At 55.1% G+C, this 12,405-nt stretch overlaps 3 protein-coding genes across 3 annotated transcripts; 2 read left to right on the top strand and 1 right to left on the bottom strand.

Annotated features, from left to right (window-relative positions):
- Positions 1-359: 359 nt before the first annotated feature.
- On the top strand, positions 360-1,631 carry JCM15063_000365 (uncharacterized protein; the record flags this gene model as incomplete). The annotated part of the gene is made up of 5 exons (XM_076676483.1): positions 360-482; positions 552-629; positions 699-821; positions 891-1,007; positions 1,083-1,631. The coding sequence occupies 5 exons, from the start codon at positions 360-362 to the stop codon at positions 1,629-1,631; spliced, it is 990 nt and encodes a 329-aa protein (XP_076536464.1).
- A 1,721-nt stretch (positions 1,632-3,352) lies between these two features.
- Positions 3,353-6,878, bottom strand: JCM15063_000364 (uncharacterized protein; the record flags this gene model as incomplete). The annotated part of the gene is made up of 16 exons (XM_076676482.1): positions 3,353-3,367; positions 3,431-3,486; positions 3,556-3,620; positions 3,683-3,715; positions 3,793-3,830; positions 3,897-3,919; positions 4,248-4,282; positions 4,410-4,446; positions 4,518-4,532; positions 5,080-5,189; positions 5,256-5,588; positions 5,659-5,755; positions 5,824-5,855; positions 5,924-6,282; positions 6,353-6,530; positions 6,607-6,878. The coding sequence occupies 16 exons, from the start codon at positions 6,876-6,878 to the stop codon at positions 3,353-3,355; spliced, it is 1,698 nt and encodes a 565-aa protein (XP_076536463.1).
- A 1,573-nt stretch (positions 6,879-8,451) lies between these two features.
- On the top strand, positions 8,452-12,314 carry JCM15063_000363 (uncharacterized protein; the record flags this gene model as incomplete). The annotated part of the gene is made up of 4 exons (XM_076676481.1): positions 8,452-8,484; positions 8,547-8,756; positions 8,816-9,282; positions 9,344-12,314. The coding sequence occupies 4 exons, from the start codon at positions 8,452-8,454 to the stop codon at positions 12,312-12,314; spliced, it is 3,681 nt and encodes a 1,226-aa protein (XP_076536462.1).
- Between the last annotated feature and the right edge of the window lie 91 nt (positions 12,315-12,405).

Raw genomic sequence — 12,405 nt, 5'->3', positions numbered from 1 at the left:
ACCCAATCTCTCGTTGACGACTGCCCAGCTATCGTAGCTTTCGTAGGTGCTCTGAGCGGAAAGCGTACCTGTGAGCAGCCGCTGGTGGGGCCAGCACTTGGGATCTACGTATAGGCGCGTCTTGCGGCGCGAGTGTCGAACTCCCAGCGACGACTGTGCGGATGGGCTTGTGATGAATGGCGTGTGTGCGGCAGAGTGGGCTTGAGTAGGGGTCGTAAGAGGGCGCAGTTGAGTGATCGAGATGCGGAGTACTTGTTGATGAGACTGTCAGAAAGTCGCGCGGCGGATCCGCCGATCCGGCCGGCTCGCGGGCTCTGGTTCTCCGGAGCAACTCTCCTTCGCATCCCTGTCTTTCAAAAATGACAGCAAACGCGAGTACAAGGTCGCCAAGCCCACAGGAACAGCAATGTCTGATCATCTTGGCTGGCGTGGTCGGGTCGGGCAAGTCGACGCTCTCCGCTGCCTGGACGAAAGCGCTTCCCGTCAGTTTCATCCGTTCTCCCTCTCAGCCCTAGACGCTTTACTCACCCCCTCTCTTAAGAGTGCCGTAGAACTGGGTCCGTGTCAACCAGGATGATCTCGGAGATCGCAGAACATGCGAGCAAGTGCTACGGTCGCACCTCAGCCAGGTCCGCATCCGAGCTCGCTTGCACTCGAGTTCCGCCCCTCCAAACTGATTCATGCTCGTTTTGTTGCAGGGTCGATCTGTCGTGCTCGATCGTCAGAACTTTGATCGAGCGCAACGTCGCACCTGGCTCGAAATCGGTAGCGAGTATCCCCACCTCAAAGTTGCAGGCATGGTCATGGGCACCAGCATCGAGGTCAGCCCGCATCGTTGATTGCATCGCCGAATACTTAGCCTGACCCGCGTTCGGACCCTCGTCCCGTAGTCCTGTCGTTCCCGCTTGCTCGTGCGGCAGGATCATCCGACCATCGACAACCCCCAACTCGCGCTCAGTCTCCTCGACAAGTTCACGGGACTGTGGGAGGAACCCTCCCTCGACGAGGTACGCTTTTCCGAAACCTCGCAAATTCGACTTGTGGTCGGCTCATCTCGCAGCGTCTCTCCTCGATCGTCTTAGGGATTCGACCAACTCATGACGCTACCTCCATTGCCACCGGCGGGTGCGATCAATGCAGCGCTCGTCACGACCCTTATCGCTCTCCTGTTCGCGAGTCCTCCGAACCCTTCGGCACGTCAACAGCGCCAGAAGCGAACTGCGCCGCCTCGATCACAATCAGGGTTCGGTACTACTCCTGCCGGTACCTACTCGCGACCAGATGGATTCGTCGACGACGGGACGTGGAGACCGCCCACGAATCGATTCAGAGCTCCTCCCAGTCAACAGCAGCAGCACCACTCGTCAGGACCGCATCACCCGCCGCACAGGGCACCAATTTGGAACCAGCCAGGATCGGGTGCGTACAAGCCTCCACCGCAACACGCATGGACTGGTCCTCCTCCACCGCCACCGATACCGGGATACTCGGGTCCTCCTCCTCACTTTGCAGCGAACCCATCTGGACAGTGGCAGCAAGGGTCTCCACATGTTTGGGGTACTGGTCACCGAATCGGAGGATCGCCTTCGAACCCGGGACAGACGCCGCCGCCGCCACCACCGCCACTGTGAAAGATATTGTATCGCTGCGATGCGCCCTGTCCGTAGAAAATCATCACGAGCCTTGCTCGATTGCAATCATGCCATTGATTCGCAAAGACTTTACAAAGCGATAGAACGCAAAAGCCTCCGATTGCATTTATCTGCTTCCAAGAGCAAACGTATTGTTTAGTTTTGGTACGTTTATGTTGTTTAATTTTGGCTCTTTCACAACAAGCGAGTTCTTGGTAGTATAGTGGTTAGTATACACGCCTGTCACGCGTGTGACCCGGGTTCAATTCCCGGCCAGGAAGATTGTTCTTTTGCCACAATGTCGGGGCAGACGGTAGTCCCTTTTCTTTTGTCCTTTGCCCCTCTTGACTCGCTCGGGCGTCGTCATACTTTTCCTGCTGCTGACTTGGAGCAGCAGAATCAAAGATCGAGGATGTGGTCCCGAAACGGACAACGATTTGGAGCAAAAGCGTGGCCAAGCTCGTGCGCCAGTGATTCCCCGTCGTCTCGAGTGAGTCGATACCTTTTCTATTCCTCGCTAATGACCGATTACATCCTGTAGAGTTTAACCTAGGGATCCTCGAGGGCCACAGGTAAGGGACCGCTCACTAGCAACACAACCTATCAAGGCTTTCCAAACTTGGAGAACGCGGCGGCAGGTGTCTGTTTCTCAAACATAAGCTCGAAGCATGTCTATGTTTCGTGTACGACTCTAAACCTCACGCTGCTGATCGATACCGGATTCGGAACTCGGGGGAGGCAAAAGGGCACACGTTCGGTAATGGTTTCAAATTTCAGAGCTCTATGCGTACCCGAGTGCCCTGCTCTGGCATATAGTGGCCCAAAGTCGCCTCCAGTGACTAGTCGGCAACCTGTAGGACTATTGATTCGTATTTCTTTCGATAACAGTAGGAAATTGTCACGGTCAACCAAGCTCGACATTTCGAACTCTTCACGACCCGCCGCATACGGATTGTGCACCGAAGTTTCCGCTATCGACAATTATCGAGATCTCGCACTTTGACATGAGCGGTCACACTTCTATCGCTCACGGACCCCTCTCCTTAGATTTGTGTCGAGCGCGACACTGACTGACCTCCTGAGGACCGCATGCCCTGTATGTTTCCTCTCCGATCATCTTGCAACACTTATTCCAAGGATGGTTTCTTCACAATACGCTGATCGAACCAGACAATCAGTAGCATAGCTCAGCTCACTACATCGATCAGTCCCCATGTAATGTTGCAAGATGGTGCATTGGCACGACCCACCTGCGTCCGTGTTTAGATGGTCGAATCAAGCTCGAGCGTACAACCTTGCTGTTTCATCGACTTGCAACAATGTGTCATATCGAACAGACTGAGTTATCGATGTCGAGAGATCCAACTCGCTGGTACTCTGCCGGAGAACACTCGCTTGCTTGCAAGAGCACCTTGTTTTCTGGACAAGGTAAAAACTGCGCTGACCGAGGGTGCGAAGCGTACTTCGGACGCAAGACGGGCGTTGTGCGAGCTGCACTATATGTGGTCTCTGACCCTAACTCACTCATGCAGATTTATGTTATGTTTTCGAAAATGAGGTGTGATTGCGAGGAAGGAAAGGATTTTGTCTATGAGCAAAGCGCGCTATGGAGAGCGCGAGGGCGGGAATAGGAGGGAGGTTCGTCTAGACTCCGTCACCGGGGGAATATTAAAGTCAACCAAAAGAAGTTACAACATGGATAATCAGAGGTTGGGTTGAATTTAAGCGGTGGACTCCTGCAGATCGTCTCAATCGTCAGCGACCGATGTCAGCGCCGACGGTAGGATATCTCGTCTCACCTTGAGCCAGGTGATGAGGTCGTTGCGGTCCTTCTCCTTCTTGAGACCAGCGAAGGCTGCGCAGGAAGAACATGAGTGGCGATTAGCGGAGTTCCACCCTGGCACTCAGGTGACCGAAAACTTACCCATCTTGGTACCCGGGATGTACTTCTTGGGGTTCTCGAGGTAGTCGAAGAGGGTGTTCTCGTCCCTGAATTTGAATGTAGCAGAGTCAGTTTGCAATCCTTTTCAGTCATGCAGAGTATGGCTCACCAGTGGACAGCAGCCTTCTTGTTGGCCTCAGTGCTGGAAAGGAGAGAAGGAGAGAAGGTTAGACGGAGAAATCCGGGCAGATGAGGAAGTAGAGATCGTGCAAGGCATACTAGGAGTACGACTCGACGGATCCGGATTGACGTCCGAACTGCAAGATTGCAAGCTTGTCAGTTCGCTCATAGAGTGCAACAGATGGTGCGAGAATAAGACATACGATTCCGTGGAGAGCGGGTCCGACTGATCGATAGATGAAGTAGAAGAGTCAGTACTGTGACTCAAGAGCACAATCCCCTTGTTCCCGGAACGCCGAGCATATCGATCCGGGGTATCACCATCATGGCATTTCCCGCGGAATACTCCTGGCGATTTCACCATCGTCGGGGCTTCGATGGTACCTTCCTCCATGAACTCGGTATTGATGGAAGATGCTACTGACCCTTGTTGGCTGTAGCGGAGAAAGACGGCAAAGACAATCAGCATCAAGTCGCGTGCTAAATTGTTGCCTCGCGATTGGTCGATCGACCAACCGCCGAGGCAATGCGTGCGCAGTGAAAGACAAACTAACCTCCTCCGGCCTCGACGGTGTGGCATTGAGCACATCTGAGATCGGAACAACGCGAGGGCAATGTGGGTCAGTAACGCCGGTAGACACAATCGAGATCGGCAAGCGGCTCGTCCACATCTTCATCAGAGCGAGGTGGAAGGCCGGCGTAGAAGGGCAGCTTACCGAGTCTTGAAGAGACCAGCACCCTTGGAAGCGTCACCTGTTACGATGCGAGAGAGATGGGGATGAGCGGCGAGATCGCAATCGGCCTTGTTTTCCGGGGTGGCGTACCAGACTTGTAAGGCACTGCGCAATGAGAGAAACCAAGTCAGCGAGCACAACAGATCTGCAGGTGAGCACACACGTACTGTTGATCACGTAGAGATTGGACGGAGGGGTGAGAGGAAAGGGAGGCGATTCCGAAAAAAAGTTGCACCTCATTCCACACCCGCCGGTCTCGGCGCTCCCGAGCCGTCCCGAGGGTGACACATGGCAGCTCACGCCAGCGTAAAAGCTTGTGCTGGATCCCACAGCTCACTGCTCGTCGCTAGGGCCATCCCCGATCGTGTTTTTGCCATGACGTGAACTCCCCTCATCGAAGCGATGCATGCCGATCCCGCGCGTCGGTGTGCCCGAGCGACGAATCGGGTTCGTCGTATTCCGCGTCCTCGCCTTTTCGCGCGCAGACTCTCGGAATACGATCAAGAGTTCAAAACCAGCCAGACCAAAGCGTACAGTGCCTCCTGCGATCGCGTGATAGTCGCTCTCTGCATGAACCATCTCCCTCTCGGCCAATGAGCTCGACTATAAATCTCAAATCCGAAAGTTCATCCTGATTATCTTTTCAGACTACCAAGGACGCTCAGGACAGCTTCTCCGCCCATGTCGTGCAGCAGCTCGGGCGGAAGCGAGCTCGGTGCGGACACTTCGTCCAGCGGCGGGACAGAAGGTGACGGTACGCGACTGGGTCCACATCGTTTGGAGATCAGAATGTTGCGCAAATGAGCGGGATGTGAGAGCTGTACTCACGAAGTCGAAGGTTCCATCGATGCACGTTCTTTCCTCTCGCTGATCCCGTCAACCCAACGCTTGAGCAAGAACCCGGTCCTCTCCTCCGCCTTCTTCCCTCCGAGAACATCCCGCTCAAACTCTGCCTGTCCAATCTCCCGGACTGATACCGAAGGCTGTCTCCTCATCGCGTCAGGCTGTGGCGAGAACGCAACGCGGAACACCGGAGGAGACGCTGAATGGACAAGCCGCGACGCGATCGAGCTCGACAGAGTTTGGTGCAGGAAGCACAGAAGAGCGCGGGCAGATGCGAGGCAAGCAGACGCATCCCAAGCATGCGCTTTGCCCGAAATTCTGGACCATGAACGATTCGCGCTATGTCAGGGCTTATGTCAATAAAGCGAGGACAAGCGGAGAAACGCACAATCGGGGAATATCGAGGGTGTCGAACGTCTGCAAAGCCGCTAGTTCACCCTCTCGAGTACGAAACCCAACCGTGATTGTTGGCACTCCCAGCAGAACTGTCGAAACAAAAGTTGCCAGTCAGCTTTCTACGCGCTGCACCAGCTGGGGAGTTCATCAATCGTACAAGACTGTATGTAGTGCTTCAGGAGCTTTTGTCTGTTGCCCTCAATCGCTGTATCAATTCCAGATCGTATGGAATTGGGAGAGGTAATGAACGGACTTGCCGCTCAAAATTGATCTCGTCCCTCTGCGACTGGATAACGATATTTGTCTTGAGCTCGATGAAATCCCTCGACGTGATGCTCTTCAGATCAGCCTCGGGTCGCAAGCAGTCTACCTCGCCTCCAAGCACTAATCGGAATCCAGCGAGATTCGTCTTGACGACGCTGCACCATTGAACATTCGTATTTGGTACGCCGAACGCCTCTTCCTCTCCGTGAGACGAACGTGAAGGTGGTACGGAAGTGGTCGAAAAGCTCTCGAACGAGTAGCCGTAGTAGCTATGGACGGCGGAAGCGCTTTCTGAGGCAGCTTTGGCGGCCAATTTGGATGGCGGGCTTGATTCTTCCAGATACAGACATCCCTGTGGTAGTTTCCGCGGGGACAATTGTCCTGACTTTGGCGCATTTCCGAAGATCAGCAAGCGGACTCACGTCAATGAGCATCGCGTTCATCTCCCAGCCGTCTGCTCGCATGCCCTTACTTGCGCTCTCGGCTTCATACATCGCGAGCATGAGCTTGGTCATCATCCCTCGCCAGGTGATCACTGCGACTTTGCCAAGGATGCGGTCGGCAGCTCCAGTCGGATCGTTTTCGGCATACGCTGCGAGACTAGCCCAAATTGAGCCCGAAGCGACTTCAGAACCGGAGACATACATTGCGAGTGACATAGAGGAGCGTCTCCTACGAGTCAAGCAAAGAGTCGAGTCCCTCGTCGACCGTTCCGTCCCTCCAAACTGCTTCATGGAACCCCTGGTTGAGGTTGCTGCCGAGTCGTGGCTCTCGGTACAGCGCAATCGATTCGTCCTTTCGGTCGTCGTTGAGGAGGAGCTCGCGTGTCGGAGAATACGAGAACGACGTGAGATGTGTCGGTAGCTGGAAGGTTGAATGAGATGGGTCGTCATCGAGGTAGGCTGCGGGACCTTGTATCGGCAACGCTGCAAGCGGAAGCGATGCCATCCGAGACCAATGCAGGTATTACTGAGCCCTGCACCAAGTCGTCGTGTGAAGAAGTTGAAAGTAGAAGAACACGCGAACCCGGAATTCGGGCGAGTTGACGTCGAAAGACAGATCATCCTGGTCTGTCCGACAAGTCTAAAGCAACCATAGGGGAGCAAGGCGCCATGCCGTACACTAACTGGGTTTGCTGAGTAGGCAAGGAACTTGGCCGCAACATCTCCCAAGCTCAGAGTATGGAGACCCTCGGCTCAAAGCGACGCCAGAATGTGCGAAGGAGAAAAAGTGAAGAGCAATGTTTTGGTTGCAAGCTATCAAAAGAACTACAGTGCTGAGGATCAGACTCAGTCCAGGTCGCATCCACCGCGCTGCGAAGCACAGCCCACTCTCGACCCGAAGGAAGAGAGAAAAGCCGGACAACCCATCTCAACGAAGGAGAGGGAGGTGCATTCGAGCTCAAGGTCATCGACGAGCACGCCTGCCCAAAAGGGGAGAGGTGCTCGAGTTCTCGCTTGTGATGGGGATACGCCTCAGAGGTCATCGTGGTCTGAAAACAGTGTAGCTCGTTTGAAAGGAGCAAGACAACCAGAGAGAAACTATAACTAGATCCTGACTCTGAGAGTAGGAGAACAGAGCAGTTTCAGCGGAAGCGCTCAGAAAAGAAACAGGCAGTGCAGCGGTGGTACTCACGAGTTGGTCTGAGGAAAAACCATGGGTGCCGGGCGCGCCAGGGTTTCTATCGGACAGGCGAAAAATCTCGCCAAAATCGCATCTCGCTTGTGGTTCGAGAATTTTGCCGTCTCGGACTTCGTGTTGTCTCGCTCTCCAGCTTTCGGTCGCATTTACTGTCTTGCCTTGACCAGCCTGTTCCACCCCCACAGAATCAATGTAAGCAGACCTCACTATACAAGCATGGTTAGGAAAAATAGGCGTGAGAGAAGTATGAGCAAGAAGAAATTGGTATGTCGGCAAGCTGAACTCGTTCGCGCCAGACTCATCACCATGCGTTGGAGACAGCTTGGCGCGCTGATTGTTGAACGAGTATATACAGTAGACCATCGTCTGTCGAAATCGCCGGTTCGTTGACCAAAACAGCTTCGCTGTGTCCATTCTCCCACGGTCAGTTCGACAAAGTAGGGAGCTTTCCGGGAGAGACGCGGAAGTGAATGCTGAGAACCTAGTGTGCCAGTCGAGCCGACATCGAGCTGAGCAGGGCGACCGAAAACTGATACGGGCTTTGTGCGTGCGCTGTGACCTTGTCTTTGCCTCTTCCGACGTTTCGTCTCGCGGGCTTTGAGCGAGCACGCCCAGGTTTGATTGCAAAAGAGACAGTACGATTGTGCTCGCCCGCAGCTTGCAGACTGCCGCTAAGTTCAGTAGAAGCTGTATTCAGCAGGACGTTATGGAGATTCGTCATGCAATTAGAAAACATAGTACTTTACTCTAATCATAATGCTCAATACAAGATCGAAGATTATTGGCGAGCGCGAGGCGCGGAGGTGGAAGCTACCTCAACATCAACGCGTCTCTCCATCGTTACAGCTCGCATAGCTGAGGTTCGCCTACAGCATTAGCAATGCCGAGACCACCGGATCCAGACAAGATCCCCGTAGGTCCAGTCTTCTTACATTCTGCGGTATCTGTTTCTAACAATCAATAAACAACAACCAGATCACCTCTCCGGCACAATTGCGCATTGAATTCGACTCGCTTCAAGCCGCTCTTGCACTTGAAGAGACTGAGCATACATGGGAGAAGATCGACAAAGCGGTCAAGCGGTTTCAAGCCGTTGTCCGAGGCGGAGCCGGCAAGAAGGAACTCGCCGATGAATACGTGCGAGGCATGCGAGACAAGACCCTGGCGAATGGTTTGATCAGATCCGTGAGTAGTTTCAATTGGCTTGCCTAAGCGACGGAGCATCAACGAGGATTGGGCCACAGCTTGCAACCGAGCGAACTCGCCTCAGTGGATCAACATTGGACCTGATAGGGTCCTCGACGCGGCTTGGGCCTCAATTTGCACCTCTACTGCCTCTGTATCTTCCCACACTTCTTCGACTGCTCTGTCGCACGAACAAACTCTACATCAACCGATCGACAACCACGATCACGAGCATAGTCAAGAACACGAAACTCGTCGATGTCCTGCGCTTCGTAGTCGCAGAATGGCAAGGCGAGTCTGGCAAGAGCGCATCGTTCAGGGAGAAGGCGACCGAGATTACAACGTACATCCTCAGTTCGGGGCCGGGAGGTGAACTGCAGATTACCAAAGATGTGCTCGACAGGCGAATCGAAGAGTTGGAATGGATCATCAAGACTGCTGCAGTAGACAAGGATGTCAAGGTCAGAGCGGAGGCGAAGAAATGTTGGGAGGTCTACAGAAAAGAATGGCCCGACCGAGTTGCAAGGTTTGTCCTCTGCTTTCTCACCACCTCGCGGCCTGCGCTTGACGCTTTGGCATCGCTGCAGCTTCACGTCTCCGATGACTCCGACCATCCGACGGTATCTGAACGTGAATGCTTCTTCGTCCGAAACTACGTCGTCCTCGAAAGGACCGGCTCTCGTCAAGAAACCCCGCGTCCCCTCTGCCCTTGCTTCCTCCGTCAGTCACGCCGCACCACATTCTGCTGCAACCTCAGCACCGGCTCGGACGGCCTCTGCTCTCAACCGTTCTGTAGGCGCTGGATCCCGGCCATTGCCCAGTTCGAGCGCTACTCGAGGTCCAGCTGTCTCCGCTACGGTCCCTGCCATCAATCCGTCATCTCGCTCAGCGCTCAAGAATTCTGTCGGAATGGGTCCTCCGCCTCGAACCACCCGCGGCGATCCTTCCGCAAGGACAGCCAGCAATCCCTCTTCTCGCTCGGTGTCTCGTAATGAAGATCGACCGAGAGACCTCAGCTCATCTGCGTCGCATCATTCGAGCGTCACGACTGCCACCTCTTCGACTACCGTTGCATCTGCGTCCTCGTTCAGACCAACTACAGCTGTTAGAGCGGGCACGTCTTCCGCTCCTCCGTTCAAACCTGCCATCCGAACGGGCGCGGTCACCGCGAATGCTCCGGCTGCAGAGCCACGAAGAGCTAGGCGCGTGGCACCGCCGACTGCTACAGCCCCCGAACCGGCTACACTCCCCATTTCTGTTCTGCCCAACCCAGCAACGTCCGCGTCCTCCAACCTTTCGCGATCTACCTCCTCAAATTTCACCCGATCGAACACAGCTCCGACTGTGGGCGCCAATCGTCCCGTTCCTCCGACCCTGTCGACTTCTGCGCCATTCCGCCCTCACAAGCCCACAGCCGCAACGACAATGTCCAAAAGTTCGGCAAGAGCGCCTGTCACGTCCACAAGTCTGTCGACCCGATCCGGTGCGAGTGCACGTCCAGTGACTGCGTCGGGCGTATCCAAGTCGACCGTCAAAGCCGCGCCTCCGACATCTACGCTCGCCGCTCGCGCGCGTCGCGAGAAAGAGTCAGTCGCAGAACAGGAGAGGAAGAAAGAGGAAGAACGGAAGGCCGCTGCAGCAGAAATCGCAGCGCTCGAAGCTGCGGCGGTCAAGCGTAGGATCCTGGAGAAAGCAGAAAGCGAGGCTGAAGACCTCCGGCTGAGGGAAGAAGCGGAGAGAGCCAAAGAAGTTCCACTACCCATCGAAGACGAACAAGATGAGGTGGAAGAGGTGGAGGAAGAGGAAGAAGAAGATTCGGAAGAGGAGACGGAAGAAGTGGAAGAGACAGAGGAAGAGGAGGTAGCGGAAGCCGAGGAAGAAGCGAAAGAAGGAGAAGACGAGCAAGAAGAGGCGTCCACGGCAGAGGCTATCGAAGTCCCGGAACAGCAGGACGAAGCAGAGGCACTCGCGTCCATCGAAGAAGCACAGACGGCTGAACAGTACGAGTCAGGCACTGAACAACGTCAAGCCGAAGCCAACATCACAGTTGCGCCGGAACTGAGGGACGCCAGTGGCAGTAAACACGAGGAGTCGGCGGATCGGGACGAGCTCTCGATGGAGGTGGACCACACCGCGTGGGAGGAGAGTCACCGCGACGATGTGACAGGCCCAGAAATGGAGCGCAAAGATCCGATGGAGCAGGACGAGGATGAAGACATGGACTGTGCCTCTCCAACCGTAAATGAGATTCGCCTCGTCGGTGATTTGCCTCCATCGCCGTTCCTGCAAGAGACATCGGAACAAGAACGGCCTTCAATGCTCAGCACGTCAGCCCCTTCCGAAGATTCTGAAAACGCAGACTTGTCGACAGATTCGACCGCAACACTCGCTCCTGCGGACACCGCACCTTCGCATATCCAGCGCTCTCCTCCTTTCCTCGACGTCTCGATTGCGTTGGACAACCTGGCGCTCACCACTGATGCTTCCGAACGATCTCTTCTCGCCGACACTACGCTACCGCCTTCGCCTTCGCCGCTGGTCGCCTCCACTCCTTGTCCCGCCCGAGTTGTTGCCACGGCGCCTTCTCCTGTACTTTCTCTCTCTGACGACGACTGCTTTCCGATGGTTCAACAGGCGCCGGGATTCCATCTCACGGCGCCACTCTCCCCCGAGTCTTGCCAAACGGCGTCTATCGTATTGGAAACACCCCCTCGACTGGACGAGTCTCCTGCTCAGCTCCGACTGCCAGGTCGACCGGTCGTGACGTTGAACTTTCCCGGCGGTCCTCGCAACACAATTGAAACGACAAGACACGCGGAACCAGATCGTCTTGGTCAGACCGAAGACCACGCATCCGAGATAGAGGAGGTCGAGGATGTCGATTCTGATGATTCCGACAGTGAAGAAGACGAGTCCGAGGCTCCTTCTCCTTCTCGACGACCGACAAGCCAGCGGCCAATGATTCCTCCACCTACACCGCTGCAATCGCGCTCGCGTCAACAACAACCGATATTCTTTCCCGAATCGGCTTCTTACACCGATGTCGATACCTCATTCGAAGAGGACGAAGTTACCGAAGACGAGCACACCGATGCCAGTCGATCCTTCTCTGTACCTTTGAACGACGCACAGAACTCGGCAGATTACGACGACAGCGATTTGGGTGAAGAGCAGGAGACACCCGGGGGCTTAGAGGAGAACGAGGAAGAACAAGGAACGCCTCGAGCCGTCGGCAAAGCGGAGCATGATCTCGACGAAGCGGACCTCGAGCCAGCCACGCACGATAGCGTCCCACACGACGATGACGACGAGGGAAGCCGCGTCGAACTCGAACAGCCCGACCTGCGCTTCTACGACGAGACCGAGTCCGAGCCCGAGGTGACGCTTGACGGAGTGGAGGACGAGCTCACGTCAGAATACGACGAGTCTGTTGTTTCGCAAGAGCCGCCGACGATTCTCAAACGATCTTTGCGCTCCAGGGTAGTCACAGTTGACTTGCAGGCGGCCAAAACGCCGGCGAGGAGCAGCAGATCGATCCTCAGCGAGATGCAGTCGTGAACTTCTGCTATAGCCCATGTTTATACTTCGCTTTTCTGATCACTGTGTTATCATACTTTTCCGATGCGTTCAGGTACATAGTGTCCCCGGC

Source organism: Sporobolomyces koalae, assembly GCF_050403365.1.
Source record: "Sporobolomyces koalae JCM15063 DNA, S_koalae_JCM15063T_v1_ctg4, whole genome shotgun sequence".
Lineage (NCBI taxonomy): Eukaryota > Fungi > Basidiomycota > Microbotryomycetes > Sporidiobolales > Sporidiobolaceae > Sporobolomyces > Sporobolomyces koalae.
This window is presented reverse-complemented; position numbering and strand designations above follow the sequence as displayed.